Raw genomic sequence first — 21,918 nt, forward strand, 5'->3', positions numbered from 1 at the left:
AGCATCTGCTTATTAGTAAGACAATATATTTTACCTTTTCAAGTCAGAAATCTGAGTATGTGCATCAAGCAGTTTGTTCTCAGTCAGATTTAATGTATCCTATGAAAATGAAGGAAAAAAATCAGATAACTGAAGATAAATATTCAGAAGTACTCCTTTTATTCTAAAATGCATAATGTAAAACTACTCTGAGACCACACCAGAGAGCTAGGAAGAAAATTATACAGATAGGTGGCAAGCATGCCACCCACCACAGAGCCGACACACATAATTCACAGGAAAAAACGAGGCGCAAAACACTGGTTTATACAAATAGCTGTGGGTAAGCCCCCCGTTTAATAAGTAAAGCCTATTATGCTTTGCTTGATTAGAAAGTGTTAAAATGGACATATTTTAAACACAAACTTGACTAAAACCTCGGTAAAGGGCAAAGCTAATACCTGCAATGATGAGATTTCAAACATAACGATTGGCCCCTGAAACCCAAGATATCTTAGGTCCTAGCTATGCAGGCCTTTTCACTAACCTTGAATAATCCCAACCCTGTGTTTTATGCAACAGAACTACTTGGACCCCACTTACTTATTGTGGGGTTTCACTGAATTCAAATATGCAGATCCCAGTTTTAAGAACTCAAAAATGATGAACTCAACCCCATAAAAAGCTTATGTTTTGACAATCAAAACTTTTTATTTAAACAGTATTAAATAATTATTGGCATTTGTATGGCATTTTATACTCTTCTAAAAATTTCACCTCATCTCAAATGCAATAGCCATTCAATAAACATTTGTTAAATTAACAAATTCAACAAACTTGTGAGTTAAATGGACAGACATTTGAAAATAAGGATGTGACACAGAAAGGATAAGTGAGCGATCTAGTTCAAGTAGCCAGATGGGGACAGAGGAGGGGAGGAGAAAGGGTCAAATCTCTTGACTTCCAAACTAATGCTTCTGCCCCGACAGGAAGTTAAAAACATGAATCATCAACTGTTACCTTTACTCTTTCGTGTTCTTTTCCAAGGGACTCATACTCTCCTAAAAGCTACAAGAAAAAACAAAGAATTGCACCACAAAATTAAATATTATAATATCAACAGAGGGACAGTCTATAAAATAACTGCCCATACTCTTCAATGATGCCAGTGTCATGAAAGAAAAAAGGTTAACACATTGTTTCAGATTAAAGGCAACTAAAGAGATGAGTGAATGTAAGGCATGATCTGGGGCTGGATCTTGGACTAGGGAAAAAGTGACATAAAGGAACAATCTGGATATGGACTGCATCAGTATTAGATTTCTTTATTTGGATAACTCTTCTGTGACTATGGATGTATTAGGAAATATATGAGGAAATACATACCGAAAATGTGGGGGTAAAGGGGCTAAGGGGTAAATGTCTACAACCTACTCTCAAGTGGTTCAAGAAAAATATATATATGTGTGTGAAAATATATATATATATATATGGTATGATAAAGCAAATATGGCAAAATGTTAATAATCTGTGATCCTGGGAAAAAGGAGTATGACAGTTCTTGCAAGTTTTCTGTAAAGTGGAATTTATTTCAAAATAGAAATTAAAACAAATAATTTGTTTCAGTCAATGCCCTTTAAGTAAGCCGTATTTGAAAATATTAAAATGTATTTGCATTGTTCTCTTTTGAATTGTTGCACACTACCTTTTGTTAAGTTAGCTCCACAGAGTAAAGGTACAATCCCCCAAATCTAATATAATTAGGTAATTTATTTAAAAATATGTATGTGAGACTTCTGGTGAAAGATGACAGATTCATCACAGGATTTTCTTTTCATCCTGAGATCCCACTACATTAACAATGAAGCAATTAAAGAGAAAACAAAAGAGGGAACAGCAACAAGTGAGAGATTCCAATGAAGATGCAGCAGGGCTAAAACTTCCAGTGCCTGAATAAAAAGATGCTAATGGCGAGTAGGCTGATACCTTCGTAACCCTGAGAGGCTCAGAACTTGAACCCCAGGTTCAGTGGTGGACACAGTTCAAGCATAGAGCTGACCACAAGGAACTGGTTCAAAGTCCTCGGTTAGAGCCCAGGACCTTTTCCCATCCCATAGAGCAGTGGACTGTTCAGCCACACAATCGGGCATAGAAGACATGACTGGGAGAGAAAAATGCAACTTTGGAAACCCAAGTATGATAGCAGGGTGGGAGGGGGAGGCAAAGAGATAAAGAGAAAATGACTAAGGAAAAGTCTTCAAAAAAAAAAAAACAAAACAAAAACCACTTGACTCTCCACTCACTCACTGCCACCAGAGCCTGGCTAACAGATTCCAGATAAGAAACTGGGAGACTCTTCTTTGGGAAAACTGAACAACCCCAGAAAAAAAAGACACACACATCTGGAAGTTCCCTAACCAAATGCCTGGGGTGTCACTTATGATTGCTTGTGAGTGAAGGTTACCAGGAAATAAGTCCCATCTGTGTACAAAGAGTCTCCAAATAGCTTTTTACTGCCTCCCTCTTAGATGTGAACCTACCAAAGAACCAACATGTGAAAAAAAAATTCTGTATGAAACAGACTTCAAATCAAAATGAAAGATTAACTTAAAAGAAATAATGAACCAAAACTAAAGAGAAGTATCGAAAGAAAGCTATTATTAATCTCCTCAGAGAAATAACAATGTTATATTCACAAAAGAAGAACAGAAAGCTATGAAAAACTAGCAATCAGAGAATAAAGAGCTCTTAGAAACTAAAAGTGAGAGAAGACATAATTAATACTAAGACCAGAAGATAAAGAACAAAGAGCCATAATGGACACTAAACATAAATAAGTCTTAAAGAGTCAACCCACGCAGTACATCTACTCATTAAAGTTTCAGAGAAAGAGAGGAGAGAGCAGCAAGAAATTAATAGAGAAATAACATCAGCAAGTTTTGTAGAACTGAAAGACATCAATTTCCAGATTGGGAGAACCTATGCCCCAAATACTGTTATGGACTATCAGAACACCAGGGATAAAAAGAAGATGCTAAAAAGCTTCCAGAAGGCTAGTCATGAAAGGCACTGTGACTGTCAGGAAGCTCTTTCAGGATGCCTGTCCTTGGTACTCAGCCATCACACTGCAAAGAAGCCCAAACGAGGCCACATGGAAGGAAACATAGAAGGAACTGCAGCCTTAGTGGACCGTCATCATCAAAGGCCCCCAGCTTTTGAGTTTCCAGCTAAGGTCCCAGATGATGCCGGGTCAAGATAAAGCTGTGCCTGTTAGGCCCAGTCCAAGTTCCTAGACCAGTGAGTCCATGAGCAGAATATGTCCAGTTTGGGAGTCATCTGTTTTGCAGCTCTGGTGACAGCAACAATACCCTGGAGGTACTTGCATACGTTGGCACAGGAGACATGTATAGGAATAGTCATGGTAGTGCTGCTCATAACAGCAACAAAAAGAAACTGGCAGCAGGGAAACGGATAAATAAATTGCGGAAGATTCACACGATGGAATACTACACAGGGATGGAAACAAACGAATTGGTGCTGTATGTATTGGCTGGGAGAAGTCTTACAAATGAAAAAGTTTCAGAATAGTAAATACAGTATGACAGCATTACAAGGGTGAGTCAAAAATTATCCACAAAAAGTAAAATTATCCGCTTATATTAAAACTTCTGTAAATTCTATGGCCAGAGCACAGATAATTCTTGACACCCACGTATAAATAGTTTTAAGATATGCCAAACAACCAACTGACTAAGCAGCCATACACACATGATGATACAAAGACAGGTTAAGTGAATGACACTCACACCATTCAGACCAATTACTTCTAAGAAGGCAGAGGTGCTCAGAAAAGATACACAGGGGACCTCAACAGCATCTGCAGTGTTTTAATTCTTAAGGTAGGTCCACGTGTATTTGTTATATTATTCTTTATACCTTTGTGTACACCAGAAATACTTCACATACAAATGTTTAAATAAAAAAGAATAAAAACTACATGTATCCACATGTAAATCTTAGAAACAATGCTGAGAGGGAAAAACAGGTTGCAGAAGGATACAGCGCAATAGGATACAACACGGTTTACAGAACACACAAAGCGTTACCCTATGTTGTTTAGACACGTGCCTATGCAGTGAAAGCAGAGAGAGCTGCATGCAGATAACTAAGAGCATGTTTAGCATAGCGGGTACCTCTAGGGTGGGAGAGGAAGGAACAGAAGATTGTGTTTCAACAGTATCTACAGATGCATGGCCAGTATACAGGTATTTAATATATTACTCTATACTTTACTGTACGCTTAAAATATTTGATATGATAAATGCAAAAAAAGTCACTTATCACAGGCAATATTCATGTAATTTCAACTGAAAACAACATTCTATCCTCCTTTGTGCTGCACTGCTACTCAATGATGGGTTTTTAATGAAAAAACAATGACATCCCAGAAGCAATGAACATACCTAGATCTTAAATTTCTAAATGCCATTTTCCACTTAAAGGAACCAGGGCTCCTGGGAAAAATGACTGATTCAGGGCTGCGGCTAGGGAAGTACAAGATGGGCCTGGAAGTTCTTGCTGTGGCAGGAAGCCTGCCTGTGCTCAAAGAATGACAGGAACCTGTCAAAAGGCCACAGAAGCCAGCCCCACATGTATCCCTCTGGCCAAAACTATGACAAAGCATCAAAACAATATCCACAGTAAAAAAAAAAAAGACTAACTCACTGAATAAAATAAGAATCCATGAGTCCACACTGACAGGGAGAAATAAAGGAGAAAGGAAGCCTACTCCTTGCAGTAGAATGTAGAGGAAATCACAGAATTAGAAAAAAACACCATTTGGCAACCACCACAGTAATTACTGGTTTCAGGCAAGACTCATCAGGGCATGCTACAGTTAGCGGGTAAAAGTTTGATGAGAAAAAAGGTGATTTACAGAGTCTTAAATTATCATCTTGTAAGTTACTTGTTAATTCCAGTGGGGGAGGGGCAGGATATAGCTTTACAGCAAAGACCCTTGACCAACTCCACCTTTACCAAGTGACTGGAGTTTACACCACAGGGTTTACATGTGCCTCCTAACAGGATGTGCTAAGTGGGGTGCCTGTGCTCAGAAGCCAACCCCAATCTAACCGTGAAGAAACACACACCGGAACCAAGGCCCATTCTACAACATGCTGGCCAACGGAACGCTGCAATGACAGAGGCGGTACCCCCTGCACCACCCAACACTGCAGCCACTACCCACGTGTCACCACTGAGCACTTAAAATATGGCCAGCACAACTGGGGAACTGAATTTTTTATTTTACTTAATTGTAATCAGTGTAAATTTAAGCAGTCACCTGCGGCTAGTGGCTACCATGTTAGAAGGCATAGTTCTATAAAATAGTCTGTGACCTTTGAAGAGTTTTAAGGTTATAAAAGAAAGAAAAACTGAGGAACTGCTCTAGGTTAACAGAGATAAAAGAGATGGAACATGTAGTCCTAGATCGGATCCTGAACAAGAAAAAAGAAAGTTCCTTTTGGTATATGGAACATTTGTAGTATAATCAGCACAAAATTGAATGGCATTATAAATTAAATAAGATTACTATACTAATGTTAATTTCCTAATTTTGCTATGGTTATATAAAAGACCGTCCTTGTTTTTAAGAAATATACCTTGAAGTGTTTAGAGAGAAAGATGCATTATATCTCTAACTTGCTTTCCAATCGTTTGGAAAAAAAATTTTTTTTTAAATCTTTTAACTACATGTGGACAGAATGATAAAACATACACTGTAAAATGTTAGCATTCAGAATGCAGGTGAAAGGCATATGAAAATTATTTCTACAATTTTTGCAACTTTCTGTAAGTCTGATGTTAAAAAGTACAAGTTTTAAAAACCGGAGCTCATGTACTCACACACACTAAAATTATATACTGTTAATGCGTATGAGTAAGAACAGTAATAACCGAACCATGTTAAGTTCTAAGCAAATACGGCACACTGGAGGGTTCATATGCACTCCCTCCTGAAACCACTAAAATGACTACACAGGAATAAAAAATATAGGGCTTGCGGATATGACCTGCTGAGAACAGAACTTTACCTCTATGATTTTCCTCTTAATAACTCCAGTCTAATCATGAGAAAAACATCAGACAAATCCCAAGGGACATCCTGCAAAATACCTGCCCAGTCCTCCTCAAAACTGTCAAGGTCATGAAAAACAAGGGAAGTCTGAGAAACTGTCACAGCCAAGAGGAGCCTAAGGAGACACGATGGCTGCATGTAACGCGGCCTCCTGGAGAGAGTCCTAGGGCAGAAGTAGAGCATTAGGGAAAATACAAGGAAATCTGAGTAAACTGCGGTTCTTTCTTAATAATAATAATGTATCACTACTGGCTCATTAATTGTGGCCAAGGTACCATTAATATAAGATGTTAATAACAGGGGAAATGGTGGGGGTATGTGGGAACACTCTCCTATCACCTCAATTTTTCTGTAATTCTGTTCTAAAAAACAAAGTATTTTTTAAAAAGTAGAGTGTGACTGCAACCATCCAAGTTTTCGGATATGGAAGGCCTCAAAACTTGTCTCTTATAACTTCTTTTTCTCAGGAGATGTACTCTAGCAAAACAGTTAAACCAGGAAAGAAGATATAGAATCCACACAAAATGCCAGATTCAACACAGGAAAGAAGCAAAGACAATTCCCAAGATGAGGACAAAGGCAAGTCCTAGAAATCTGTGTATCAGACCTCGAGGGCAATCAGTTCAGACTGAAGCAAGGATACTGGGAAGGCAGGAGGAAAGCAAGTGCTATGCATGTGGAAAAAGTAACCAGATAGAAAGACAAGGCAATTACTAAGTCTAGGAAAAATAAAAAGTTGTAAGAGAAAGCAAATGCAATCACTGAACACTGCAACTTAGCTCTGAAAAACATTTTCATAGACATAAGAAATAATGAATTCGGATTCACTTATAAATGATAATATATCATTTAAAATCTAAGACGCCACTAACCACGGACTAGAAATCATACTATTTAATATTATTTACTAAAATACTAGAGGAAAAAGTGCTGCCAATTAAAATATGACACTATAGTGTAAAGATGCATTCCAATTTCAGAGTTGTTCAAATGTAAAAGAATAAGCTTCTTAGAATCATTGTAATATATCAATCACACTGGAAAAAGGGGGAGACGTGTTTGTTTGGGGAGCAAATGATGTAAGAAAGCTAAACTGTGACCTTGCACAGGAAGTCAATATATCATGTCTGAAACTGATGGGAGAAAAAAGAGCAATATAAGTTTGTTATTTAGAAACAGGGAGCAAAACTTTAGAAGAAATAGCTAAAAGAGCTGCAAATAATGGCTTCTAAGGTAGAGGACTCCAAGGCAGGGAGAGGTAGAGAAGACTGCTGTTTCTCATTTGAGATGACCATTTAAACCATTTACATGTATTATTACCTTCATGAAAATAAATTTTAAAAAACAAAGCAGCAAGAATCAAATCTAAAGCTATCAGGAAGAAAATTTCAACAGCCAAAATACTTTCAGATTTTACTTAAAACAAAAATCAAAAACCTAATCCAGTTTCAATGTTATACAAATCTAAATTATGAGTGAAATTAAATCAAAGTGAAAAATTCTATCAAGCCTGTTCTAAATCTGGTCCATTTTACCTGCCTGACACACAGATGTTGATTTAAGATAGCCCAAAAGCTGCCCTGCTAGAGACAGAAAGACGTTGAAGTGACACCATAGTTCTGAAAGCCCTGACTTCCTGCTTCAAGATAAGACCCAACGAACTCGATCAGAAAGGTATACGTATATTTGCAGCTATAGCAAAGTTATGTAAAATGAAAATGAATGTGGAAAAAGTTATAATAGCTTGTAGGACTACAATATCTGAAGTTACTTTTACACGTCACTGGGTTACCATTACTTGTCACTTACATCTTGAAACATTTTGTTTTCTTGTTTCAGTCTTGCTTCTTTATCATCTGAGAGTTTGTAAGCCTTCTCAAACGCCTCTTCTAAATCCTGAAGTCTAGACTTCAGTCGAATGATGGTATTGTCTTTTTCTTTATTACTTGTTCTCATCTCCTCAATTCGTTCCTGCAAAATTTTGGAGGCACTGCTGGCTGCACTGAAGCGTTCTCTGAAATCACTCTACAAAACAAAGACAAGGATAATACATTGTTTTTAGTAAAACAAAAAAAACAGATGTCTCAATAGCAGCTAATAAACTATGGACACTAAAATATAACAGTAATAAAACAAAATATATAAATGGAAAGAACAAATTTGATATTTTGTTATATCCTGGGATGGAGACTAGAAAGGATTACCCTACAGAATAATACACACAAAACTACTGTCTGAGGCATTCTGACTGCAGGACTTACCTACAGATCACTTTAATGAGGGGAAAAAACCCATTCTATTAGGGAAATGATTCCGAAAGCATAGGTGGAACTTGTGGCCCTACATTAATATTTGGCGGGGGGGGGGGGGGGGGAAGCATTTCTTACCCTATTCTTTCACTTATATTACAATGAAAATAAAAGAGAAAATTTAAAACCCAACTGATATGTTAATATTCATTCAACAATCATTAACTGCAAATCCACTAGGTGCCAGGCACTAGGGTACTAGAAATATAAGATTAACAAGAAAGGTCCCTGGGGACTTCCCTGCTGGCACAGTGGTTAAGAATCTGCCTGTCAATGCAGGCGACACACGTTCAATCCCTGTTCCAGTAAGATCCCACATGCTGCAGAGCAACGAAGCCCGTGAGCCACAACTGCTGAAGCCAGTGTGCCTAGAGCCTGAGCTCCGCAACAAGAGAAGCCACCACAATGAGAAGCCCACACACTGCAATGAAGAGAGAGCCCCTATTTGCCGCAACTAGAGAAAGCCCGCGCACAGCAACAAAGACCCAATACAGCCAATAAATAAATAAATAAACTTATTAAAACAACAAACAACAAGAAAGGTCCCTGACTTCACGAAGTTTACAGTTTAGGAGGAGACAAAGTTAACTAAAAAAACATCAAGACGATCCCAGGTTTCGGCACCAAAAATACCCAAAAACCCAAAACCAAACAAACAAAAATATCCATCAAAGACAAAACAACAATGTCCAGAATATAACTGGCCTTTTCCAGAAAAACACTGTTTGTAAAATTACGCTTAGTGGGACTTCCCCAGCAGTCCAGTGGTTAAGGCTCTGCCTTCCAATGCAGGGGGTGTGGGTTCGATCTCTGATCAGGGGGCTAGGATCCCACATGCCTCAGGGCCAAGAAACCAGAACATAAAACAGAAGCAATATTGCAACAAATTCAATAAAGACTTCAAAAAAAAAAAAAAAGGTCCACATCAAACAGACATATATATACTACCAACTGTAAAATAGATAGCCAGTGGGAAGTTGTTGTATAACAAAGGGATTTCACCTCGAGGATGGAAGATGCCTTAGAGGACTGGGACGGGGAGGGTGGGGGGAACTCGAGGGAGGGTGGGGGGGAGTCAAGGGAGGGAGGGAATGCGGGGATATGTGTATAAAAACAGATGATTGAACTTGGTGTACCCCCCCCCAAAAAATAATAAATAAATAAATAAAATTTTAAAAAAAATTATGCTTAGAAGAATAAAACTTGGTAATACATGGGAAAAAAAAGTTATTTAAGAGGAAAAGATTAAGCATTCCTAGTTATATATCCAAGAAAACTGAAAACACATCCACACAAAATCCTGTGTACAAATGTTCGTAGCGTTATCACTCATAACAGCCAAAAAGTGAAAATAATCCAAACATCCATTGCCTGATGGGTGCATAAACCAAATGCAGTGTCGCCATACCACAGAATATTAGTCAACCACAAACAAGAGTGAAGTCCTGGTCCAAGCTGCAGTATGCATAAAGCTTGAAAGCCTGACGCTGAGTGAAAGCAGCCAGACACACAAGGTCACACATGGTTTGATTCCACTGACATCAAGTACCCAGAATAGGCAAACCCAGAAAAACAGCAAGCAGAGCAGTGGCTGCTGACGGCTGAGCAGAGCACGTAATGGGGGGAGACAGCTAAGAGGTTCGGGGTTTCTTTTTGAGTGAGAAAAAAGTTCTACAATTAATTGTGGTGACAGCTGCACAAATCTGTGAATATACTAAATTCAGACCACTGAATTGTACACTTAAAAGGATGAGTTTCATGATATACAAATTATATCCCAAATAAAAAATAAAATTTTTAAAGGGTAAAAGTTTATAGCATCATATGAAGCCAGCGGCATTCAAAATATAAATTTAACAATAAGATATCCTAAAGGAGAAGACAAGCAACATATAACCAATGTTTTTATAAAACTATTCATTTGTCTCTAAAGTTTAATTAATAAAAATAAGCTTAAATTTTTAACATTAAGCCACTAGGACAACAAAAAATAGAGTACTTACTTACCACTTCTCTTTCCAGTAAGTTATTCTTATTTTCAAGTGTTCTCACACGACTGGTAGCTTCGTTCAGAGCACTATCTAACTGGCCACATCTAAAAACCATATATTGAAACAAAACAATCAAAGACAAAATCCTTTCTCTTAAAAATATTATAAAAATCTGATTCTCCAACGTATTACATAAAACAAATTCTCCAATGTTAGCCAAGACAAACGATGCTATTTAGTAAATTATACCCCAATGAAGCTGATATTATAGTATCCAGAGAAAATTAAAAATGATATGAAAAGATCCCTAAGAAATAGTAGGTGTAAAAAGCAAGATATAAGCAGGTACTTGTATATTCATGTTCATAGCAGCATAATTCACAACAGCCAAAAGATGGAAGCAACCTAAGTGTCCACCAAGGGATGAATGGATATAAACAAAATGCAGTGAGAGAGAGAGAGAGAGAGTGTGTGTGTGTGTGTGTACACAGTGGAGTATTGTTCAGTGTCAAAAAGGAAGGAAATTCTAACACATGCTACATGGATGAACCTCAAGGACATTCTGAAATAAACCAGACAGAAAATGACAAACACTGTGATTCCATTTATACAAGGCACCCAAAAGCATCAAATTAATAGAGACAAAGTAGAATGATGGTTGCCAGGGGCTGGAGGGAGGGGGTGATGATGGGGAATTATTGTTTAATGGGTACAGAGCAACAGTTGTGCAAGATAAAAAAAAAGTTCCGAAAGTGGATACCGGTGACCGTAGCACAACAATGTGAATGGACAATGCCAGTGAATTGTACACTTAAAAATAGTTAAAACGGTAAATTTTGTTATTTTACCACATTAAAAAATAAAAATTAAATACACAAGATATAGAAGACTGAAAAAAACAGCTGGATCTGTTATGAAAAAAATATATATGTATATGCATTATAATTTCTAGAAGGATGTAAACAAGTCTACGATGTGAAAATAGAAGATAGGGCAGAAAGACTTCATGTTAAGTCCTTCTGTACTAATTCAAATTAGCATGAATGTTATTGTTCTCATAATTAAAGGCTTTCTTTGTAAAATTAATTCTCATAGAACCTCAAAATAACAAAATACATGGAAGAATTCGGTCACCATTTTAATGTCCTGTGAATAAAAGTGAATATGTATTCTGCACTGACTACGCAGCCAGTCTATGTTGAGCACCTTGCATTCATCATCACGACCCTGCGAGTCAGGACTGCTATCATTCCCGTTGTTCAGATGAGAACACAGAGGCAGACAGTTAAGTTCCTCCAGAGTCACACTGGGGTCCCGAGCCAGGTGGTCTGGCTCCAGAGTTCCTGCCCCTGTCCACTATGCATTAACCCCCTTGCAGAAATGAAATACTGATGAAGCTGTTCTTGAAACAAAGATCACTAAACAGTCGAGTGCAGGTGCATTATTTTTCTGTTGTGAGTACCACACTGACTCTGGTGCACCAGAGATCTATGCCCCAAGCTGCAATTGCGTGACAAGTTAAGTGTTAAGGGCCCCATTTGCAGCAGCAAAGGGATTCCCCAATTTGCAATTTTAAAGTTTGAAAAAAATTGCTGTATACACTGACAACATAATATTGGTTTTGTCTTACGTAAATAATTTTTCCAGTTTTAAATAACTGCAACTTCTCATTTTGTTTCTACTGTCCTCTGTAACACAGCAGGCCAAATCAAATCCCTTGGGGGTGGTAGTAGGCGAAAATATGCATTGCTCTTCACCTGCACGCTATCAGCACATTTACTCCAGTACCTAGACTGCTGTTATTACTGTTATAACACAACCACTTATTTAAAGCCCTGACTTCCAACTTGCTTCTCCGACATTCTCTCACTGCTCTGTGTGCTCTAGCAGCTTCTAGACACAAAGATGTTTTCATTAGTTCCCCTTTACTACGTGACTTCTTTGGCACCCTGTCTTCGACCTAACAAGGTCTGCTGGTTGCCTTCTTTCAGACTTCTGTTTTCCAACAGGAAGTACCTGTGATCATCTGTGCCTTCTTGAAAAACAAAACAAAAAAACAAGAACCAACTTCCCCTAGCCTGCTATCTACTCTTTTCTTTTTGTCCTGGAAAACTTAAAACTGGCTTTTTTTCCTGGCTCTTTTCAAACTACTTCTCTATGCCATTGTAACCCAGTTCCCACCATCACCACCAAAATGGAAGCTATAGAAACGATCAGGATTAAGACAGCTGGTTAATTACAGCAACCACACACTAGTATGAAAGCTAGTTTTCCCAGAATTCTGCAAGTTAAACTGTTAACTGGACCAGTAGATTTCAGTTCCCGCCTGATCTTTTCTCAAAGGGCTTTGTCTTTTTTGCCCTAGAGAAGAATTCTTTGCTGTCATCTAGACCCCATCAGTTTTCAATCTGTTTAATTCCATTTGTAAAGTATGTTGCAAGTACACTGTTTGTTGTTGTTGTGGGCCACACCACACGGCATGTGGGATCTTAGTTTCCCGACCAGGGATCGAACCCATGCCCTCTGCAGTGGAAGCTCGGAGTCTTGACCACTAGACCACCAGAAAGTCCCTCAAGTACACTGTTATTAATACTAGTAAAAGCATCAAATTTTGTAAATAATTCTCTCTCTCTAAAATAAGTAGAAAGCTATTCCTAGTATAACACCATTCTCCCCTGTGTGTCAATGGTTTTTTGAATGAGATCATTGTTTCCACAGGCTCATGAGTGTCTGGGTTAAAGTTGTGCATATCTGCGGATGAAAAAAGGTTGAGAACTGCCCTATATGGACATCAATCATAGACTTAATTAGGGAATCCATACACAGCACTACTCTTCCCATAAATGACATTCCTTTACATACACAAAATCTGCTCAAGTCAGTATTTCACCCATACGAAACAAATGCCCTCATCAATCATCAGTGTTTTGTAAGAGGATGGCTCAAATCTTTATTCTTATTTTTTTATTTTTATTTTTTGGTTGCACTGCACAGCTTGTGGGATCTTAGTTCCCCGACCAGGGATTGAACCTGGGCCTTGAGCAATAAGGAGTCCTAACCACTGAACTGGCAGGGAATTCCCCCAAATCTTTAAAAATTACTTAGGCAAACATGTTTCTGTATGAAAATTTTCAAATCTAAAGCACATGTTTTCAATATATTTTATCATCACAATATATTATACTTTGGGGAAAATAATATATCCAAGTTGGAAAAAACACTAAACTTTACAGTTAAATTATAAGTTTTACCTGTCTACAAGAATTTGATTGGTTTTCTTCCAATCTTCAACTGCAGAAATTTCTTTTGCCTCCAGTTTCTGTTTCAAACTATTTATTTCTGATTCATAATAAGCTCGAAGATCTGCTATATGTCGAGCATGCTTTTCCTTCAGGTTCTGCCTAATCCTGTTGATGAGAGGAAAAAACATTTAGAAAGCATCTCCTCACCACTCAGTAAGAAAAACCAAGAACACAACGATTCTCACAAGCAAAAATACAGCCTTTTCCTTTATACACCCACAGAAAATATAATAGATTAATACACAAGCTGACAACTAATAAAGCAAAAAAAAAAAAACCAGACATTATTTTTTAGAGGGTCTACTTGATAAACATATTATCTTTTTAATTTTTTATACATTACCGAAGTTCAACAAAAACAATTTTCATCATTCAAGCAGACATTATAGAAACCCTACAAGCATTACAAGCCATTCACTGAAATACATACTTAGACAATATCACAGGGTCTTCCAGACAAGTCAGTGAAATGCATTCTGGGACACCGTTGGCTGTTCCTGGAAGCTGGGACTGACTGACTGAAGCAAAAGGTTCCAAAAGAGTGTTTTCTTCATCCACAGTGTTGACTGAGATGTCGTTACTACCAACAGTATATACTGAAGGAAATGTGGAACTGGTCCTACTTTCGTTTTGGAATACATGATTTTTCCAAGAGTCCACTGGTGAAACTTTTGTATCTGAAGGATATTTTGGGAATCCAGATAACTGAGAAGCAATATGACTTGCTTGTGAAAACATATCTATGTCAGAGTGACTAGACATACTAGGTTCTAGAACAGAGTCCGGTGAAAAGGATATTCTGTCATCAAAGGCATTCAAAAAGCCATGTGGCTGAGTCCCTGAAATCTGCTGATTCGGCTTCATGTGCAACGTTGGGTCTAGAGTCAGTACCTAGAAATAAGACAGACAACAGTAAGCTCTCGCCGTCTCTACTCAGTTTTTGTTTTTAAGTGAGAAGGCTTTAGATCTCCTAGGGAAAAGGCAGCTCAAGATGAGAGTTAGCGCCATGAAGCATCTTTCATTTTCACTCAGCAGAGTGTTGATAACTTTACCTCTGGTGGATGATTTGGGCTGGAAGCAGAAGGGAGATTCCTCTCAGGTAATAGCTTGTTTTCCCTTTGTTTTTTATGATAAATATCCTTCAGTGATGGTAGCTTCATCTCATTACTACTATTAGACTTAAAGATACGAAAGAAAATTATTTAAATATTATCAATGAACCAATGACGAAAAAAGTTTACTTTCCTGATATCAAGATCAGCACCTTGAAAAGATTTTTGAAAAATTTAAAATAAACTGAGATGCTAGACTGTCAGATTTGTAATAAGAGTTGGAAGTCATTACCTATTATGAGGCTCCCTCAGAATGAAAAATTTTTCATATCCTCTAACAATAAATATTAAGGAGATAATTTAAACCTAAGATATTTAGCAGCCTAAGAACAATTCCAAAGAATAAAATCCTTCATAATGTCCTTACTCAAAATAAGAGCCAAGTTTTGAGGTAAGAAAAGACTTCATGATGAATGAATAAAGCAGGACCAGGAACTTCTGGCCAGATTAATGTCCTGTGACGCAAAGGGACAAGTGTCCAGAGGTGGAGCTCCCCAGTTCTGTAGTTACATTCATGTTTAAGAGTTGGCAGACAATAAGAAGTGTTAAGAAAGAAGTTGCCCAATGAAAATCAGATCCTTTTTAAATTAATAAAATAAGAAGATACAATCCTAACTTCTATAGCTGAAATCAGAGATTTGCTACACTGAAAGTGTTGCAAAGAGGTCTAAGCTCCAAATATTAAACCCTTGGGCTTAAACTATCTCAAGGCGGGACTTATTGTAGGGTGTGACAGGGGTACCTTTTAACCTGGGGCCTCAAATTTAAACTGTGGACATTCTCTCAAATGAGATTACAGATTCAGCAAGAGATACACTGAAAGCACTGAAAGAACACATTCAGCATGCAGCTTTAAACTTTTAAACTGTCCCATTTCCAGACCCTACACAGACTGCACAGCACCATGAATTAATATTTTTTAATAAACCCTATAACTAGCTTGTGAAAAAAGAAATTAACTATACTTTATGTGTACACTAAAGGCATTAATTTGTTAAATGTAAACCCTTAAAATTTACCACAATTTCTGTACTCCTGCTTTGAAATTTTACCCCCTCCCCAGGGGAGAGCAAGAACCCAGTACTCCACTACCATAAATTATGCAGTCTGAGTTTCCCACATTTGGGCAAATTGGGGGTCAGCACATCTGGAATGCAAGGGATAAGCCTCACCCTGGGAAAACCATCTTTGTGATCATGGTATCTACCCTGCCAGGTAAGTATGAAATTTTACTTTTTACATACCAACAACCTGAAAGCCTTCTCAAGCCCTGAGACCTCTGCCAAGTGGCAGATCTCAGGCTGTGGCTACAGCCTGAGGAATCCTGCCCCGGGGGCCTGAGTGCACAGTTGCAACTATTCTATTTAGAGCTCATGGTAATACGAGGCAACATCTTTCACCACTTTTATGATTTCTCTTCTTTTCATCTTTTAACATCTCTGAAGTGAGGATGCCTCCTGTAATTAATGGCATCTTACAGATGCCTTTGGTCAAGTAGCAGCTGTGACATAATTGTCACTGCCTGCTCATAAACAAACAGAAAAGCCTTCAAAATTGGCCAAACAGGTGTCAGTATCTTGGAAGAAAATCCGAGAGGCTGCGCTGGAACCCCTTAGAAGCAATATTGAAGGGACAGTGAAGCAGACATGGTTAGCAACATTCCCCATCTGAGAGCCAAAAACAGGCCAGTCCTACATAACTACTAAGGCAGGTAAAAACTCGGCACCAAGGCCTTTCATCCTCTTTTAAAGAAATGCCAAGTCATCAATGCTCTTGGTGGCCCAAGGGAAATGGCGTGTGGAAAACACAGACAGCAACACTGACTTAAAAAGAGAGGAGTGTGGAGTGTAAGCCCCTGTAGGTAAAGAAGTTTCAACCAATTTATTTCACTTACATCTTTCCATAAGTATGTACGAGGATTATATGATAAAAACATATGGCTAAAGCTATAAAATATAAACTCTAAGCGATAAGAAAGCACTGTATGAATCCGAAGAATTTCTTTCCTGGTAGAATATGAAACAGGAAGTCTTAAAATTGATGGCAACTTTAGAGTCAAAAAAATATAGTTCAATTTACTGATGTCGCAGATCAAGAAACACAGTGAGCCTTCTAATGGCAAAGCCCACTGAGTCTCCCAGGCCCCTCAATCTCACTTCCCCCACCTTTCTTCTTTGTGTTTATCTGTCTCTTTTTTGCTCCTTTGAAGGATGGAATTCTGGTTCTTGCCCTCTCTGGACTCCAATATCCACAACTACGCTGGTCCCACGTTGTCCTGTCCGTCTATGCCTGTCACTCGTGTGACAGCTCTCCTGGTCACTTTAATTTTATCTCTCCTTTCCTCCAACCTATTCTCTCATCTCCTGATCTAAACACAGAAGTGACATATATACATTGATGTACACATAGCGGATACTTTTATTTCTTTGCTCTGAAGTCAACAAAATATTCACATTTCTTGTTCAAAGAAAATCAATACAGCAAATTAAATTGCTCATAATTATGATACAGGGACTTCCCTGGTGGCACAGTGGTTAAGAATCTGCCTGCCCATGCAGGGGATATGGGTTCGATCCCTGGTCTGGGAAGATCCCACATGCCACGGAGCAACTAAGCTCGTGCACCACGACTATTGAGCCCACGTGGCACAGCTACTGAAGCCCACGCACCTAGAGCCTGTGCACCACAACGAAGAGCAGCCCCGGCTCTCCGCAACTAGAGAAAGCCCGTGCACAGCAATGAAGACCCAACACAGCCAATAAATTAATTAATTAATTAATTTTAAAAATTACAATACAAATTGATCAGCAGGAGAGTATAACAGTGCAGAAAATCAAAACCAGGTCTGGGAACGGGGGAAGAAGTTTATCTGTGTACCTACTATACTTAAAATACCGGGCACAAAACCACGTCATTTAATTGCACAAAACACTAACTGGGCATTTTTAATTCCCTTTTTAAGTAACTTTCCTAAGATCACACAGGCAATGAATGACAGAGATCAAATCTGAAAGCAGGCAGATATGATTTAAAGCGAAGCTTTTTTTCTGTATATCAGAAATTGAAAAATACAAAATTAATCAATGAAATAGAGTATACAGTTGTATAACACAAATACACACGTGCATCACGTGTTATTAAATTACCTGGCTTGGTGACATATCTGTGGAGGAGGCTGGTGCAAATGTCTTCTCTAAAGTCTCAGGCAAAGAGCGATACATGTCCTTCTCCAGTTTCCAGTAAGTCAGTCCTAATGTGAACCAACACAGAATAGAGAAGGGTGAGGGAAAAGAACAAAAATGCTTTCTAGGATAACTTTTTTCTGCCTAAAGAAAACTAAATATGAGAAGTAACTACCTAGAGAAAATTAAATATGGGAAGTATGCTTCCTAGGATAACTTATTTTTACCTAAAGAAAATTAAATATGGGAAGTTTCTGGCTATCTGGATACAGGACATTGATTTTGGAAGGGAAAAAATTCACATAAATGCATTGCCATGTACAAATTCTAACTTAATGATCCAAATATTTTTTTTTAATGAATTTATTTATTTATTTATTTATTGGCTGTGTTGGGTCTTCGCTCCTGCACATGGGCTTTCTCTAGTTGCAGCAAGTGGGGGCTACTCTTCATTGTGGTGCGCAGGCTCCTCATTGCTGTGGCTTCTCTTGTTGTGGAGCACAAGCTCTAGGTGCATGGGCTTCAGTAGTTGTGGCACACGGGCTCAATAGTTGTGGCACACGGGCTTAGTTGCTTCGTGGCACGTGGGATCCTCCTGAGCAGGGATCGAACCCGTGTCCCCTTATTGGCAGGCGGATTCTTAACCACTGTGCCACCTAGGAAGCCCTGATCCAAATATTTTAAACTGAACTATCATATTATTAAAAGTTGAGATAAACTATTAAAATATATTTTCTAAAAAAGACAACAGTTTATGCACAGTACAGACTTACATAGAAGCAAAATCTAAAGAATTCAATAATTCAAATACTTATTGACCGTTTACTGTACCAGCTGGAGGGAGGCGGCGTGAAGAGTGAGCCATAAACAGTAAGTCAATCACGCAGTATGTACAGTATGTCAGAAGTGGTAAGCACTCCACTCTGGTAAAATTTAAAAAACGGGTATAAGGGAGTGTGTAGCGTGTATGGGAGGGAGGGCAGGCGCTCTTTCCGGATATGGTGGTCAACGTTGGCGTGTTAGCCATATATGAGGGGCGGGGCGAGACGTTCCATGTACAGGAAGCGGCCAAAGCAAAAGCCCTAAAATGAGAAGTTATCTGGCATATCTGAGCAAACAGCCTCCGTGCTGAAGCAGAGAAAGGGAGAGAATAGCAGACAGTGAGGTCAAAGAGCGCAGGGCTGGATGTCTCCGGGCCTGTGGGCCCCTGTAAGGACAGACTCCCGGCTGTCATTCTGCGGGATGTAGACCCGCCACAGGGTTTGAGCAGAGGAGTCACATGATCTGACTTGTCTTTAGGAAGGATCGCGTTGGCTACTGTGTTGAGAATAGATGGAAGCTGCACAGGTGAAAGCAGGGAGGCTGCTTAGGGAGCTCACGGGAACCCAGGGAACAGGGGATGGAGCTCTGTTAGGAAGGTGGTGACAGGTGATTGGAGTCTGGCAATTTTCACAAGGCAAAAGCTAATTCACCTGAATTGGATGTGGGATTGTGGGAAAAAGGAGTCAGTATGTAAAGCCATTAGAACTAAAATAAGCTCACCATGAAGAGTAAAGAATGGCTCACAGAGGGTTTGAATTTCTTAATTCACTTTGGAGCATCTGAAAAATGTTGAGATGATTTTTGCAGCCATTTGAAATAACCATAAAAGTACTTCTTTCTCTCTTTACGAAACTTGTAACACAAATTAAGGCAAATAAGGAAGTTACAGCTGCCAGAGGCACAAGACAACATGTAATACATGTACAGAAACCCCTCTAATATACATGACTATCAGCCTATGAGAAATGCACATATTATTATTCTGGAAAAACTCTTTAAAAATATAAGTATCATACCTGTTCCTGAATCAGACACCCAAGAATTTGGACTCTCATCTGGTCTGTTGAGGTAAAAAGCTCGAGAATGTGTAGCAGCAGTGAAATCAGACTACAATTCAAGAAAGAAAACCATTAGTTGACAGCTAAAAATCATTAGGCACAAACTGCTGACCCAAGGAATAAGAGCCAGGTGTCAAACCCAGGCATAGAGAAACTTCCAGAGGTTCACAAAGAAAGCAAGCCTGGTTTTCCCCATGATTACAAGAATCGCAAAATGATAGGAATTAACAACGAAGGATCTTCTAGTCCTGTGTAATTTACAAAAGTTTATTTTGATTCTCTGTGGAGATGAAAGAGTAAAGCAGGTGTTATGAGTTCAGAATGAAAATGTATTTCTAATTTGCCATCGACTTTCAGAAGAAATTTCAAGCTCCTAGAATTAGCCATTTAGTATAAAAATTAATGTAAAAGCCATAGCAATTCATTGTTATCATTAAGACCACAATAAACCAACTCTGAAAACTGCAAATCAATAATTAATATGAACTTCAAGTGGTAGGCTACATCTTATACGCAAATAATTGGTTCCCAGGAAAGGCTAAAAATGCTTCCTTATCCTCAATTCTAACACAAATTCAAAGCTAAACCCTTCTCACAGTATCTCCGGCATTGTCACAAGAAATCTGTTTCCAAACAGAGATATGTGAAAAGATTATTTTCATCGGAATTTTTCTTACCAGTTCCTCCACCACCAAACTTTAAATTCCTGTTAAAACGTGTTTAGTTCTAATTGTTACAACCACCCGGGAACTCACTGCAAAAGCAAAGGCGTACTAAGCCGACAACATTCTACCTACCAAGGAGGGGTTAATCCCCTCACCCTTCTAAGGCACCACTTTAGCCTCCTTTTCATCAAAAGTCTCTTCTAAAACTCCCATCTGTTCAAAATTTCTGTCACGTCTCTGAACTTAACAGACCAGGAGAAGCTGACTGCAGAAGACGAAGTGAAAAATCCCAAGAAAAATATTTTGACCTTTCCCTTGTTCATCTGTGCAAACCTTACCGCGCTCAGCCGACACACGCACCCCCTTGGCCGGAGGGGGCTCACCTCACACCGCTGCCTGCTGCACTCTTCTGAGCATCCAAGGCATCAGGTGAAGAAAACAGGCCCAGCTTTTAAAGAGAAATGAAAGTACGGCACAAGGAAAGCCCTTTCCAAGAAGCTGGCCTCAGCCTAGCATAGGACCTTCATCAGTAAATCCAGCAGCAACTGAAAAACCACCACGGAGCCCACACCTGGGGAAATGGTAACAGCCAGTCTGTCCCAGACAAAGGACCAAGGAAACAAAGACTGAGGTGAGCTTTGGAAAACCCTTGTGCTAAACAATATCCAATTTCAAGGCGTGCTTCAAAATAGCTAGGACCCAAAATAAACTACGTTGTATAAAAAGAAAATTGGGTCCCAAGAGAATTCTGATCATGATTCCTTGGATTTAGACTGAAAGTGGAAAACAAACAAAAAACAACGGGAGAAGAAAGAATGAAATAAAGAGGAAAGTTCCAACTTTTTTGAGTCCCATAGAGTTTGATTCAGAATTATGCAGGTAAGAAGTGCATCTCAGGTGTGGTGTCTTTGATTCACCAACCACCATTACCTAAAAGCCATTTAAAATTCGGACATACCAAAGAAACTTGATTTCCCCTAATGATTTAATAGCAAAAATATCTAATTCACCTTTAAAAAATAGGAAAAATAAAACCTGTCCGGAGATGACCAAAGGAAAGGAAAAATTCAAAGGGAATCACGCCCTCATCAGAGCTTTACCCTCTGCCCTACTGACAACCCCAGAGGCAGAACAGGCAACTAGGCAGACCTAGCCCCCAAGGGCACTTCTCAGGCAGTGCCTCTGATATTTCGCCCGATTCTCCACTGAATCTAGGAAGAAAATTAGGCTGGATCATTAGTTCCAAACATTACAGCACATAAGAATCACCTGAGAAGCTTTTAAACCACCTGATTACAGGTCACCACTGCACCAATGAGAGCAGGCCGCCTGGGGCTGGCGGCCAGGCTTAAGTTGACT

The 21,918-nt window shown here is 38.8% G+C and overlaps 1 protein-coding gene and 1 non-coding gene across 8 annotated transcripts in view; both read right to left on the reverse strand.

The window, feature by feature from the left end:
* The window catches only part of MPHOSPH9 (M-phase phosphoprotein 9), a 52,879-nt gene that overhangs the window by 17,776 nt on the left and 13,185 nt on the right, over positions 1-21,918 (reverse strand). For 6 of the 7 annotated variants that reach the window (XM_057746084.1, XM_057746083.1, XM_057746082.1 and 3 more), the window contains 9 exons: positions 19,853-19,943; positions 17,979-18,082; positions 14,773-14,898; positions 14,151-14,611; positions 13,670-13,825; positions 10,435-10,522; positions 7,928-8,143; positions 1,000-1,047; positions 35-99 (listed from right to left, as the gene is read on the reverse strand). In XM_057746084.1, coding sequence (XP_057602067.1) covers positions 35-99; positions 1,000-1,047; positions 7,928-8,143; positions 10,435-10,522; positions 13,670-13,825; positions 14,151-14,611; positions 14,773-14,898; positions 17,979-18,082; positions 19,853-19,943 — 1,355 coding nt within the window. The remainder of the gene's footprint in view (positions 1-34; positions 100-999; positions 1,048-7,927; positions 8,144-10,434; positions 10,523-13,669; positions 13,826-14,150; positions 14,612-14,772; positions 14,899-17,978; positions 18,083-19,852; positions 19,944-21,918) is intronic. The other variant, XM_057746086.1, reaches the window with a different exon arrangement.
* Positions 15,895-16,055, reverse strand: LOC130859735 (U1 spliceosomal RNA). The gene has a single exon (XR_009055289.1). It is a non-coding gene; the product is annotated as a U1 spliceosomal RNA (small nuclear RNA).

The sequence above is a fragment of the Hippopotamus amphibius genome, chromosome 8, assembly GCF_030028045.1.
Source record: "Hippopotamus amphibius kiboko isolate mHipAmp2 chromosome 8, mHipAmp2.hap2, whole genome shotgun sequence".
Lineage (NCBI taxonomy): Eukaryota > Metazoa > Chordata > Mammalia > Artiodactyla > Hippopotamidae > Hippopotamus > Hippopotamus amphibius.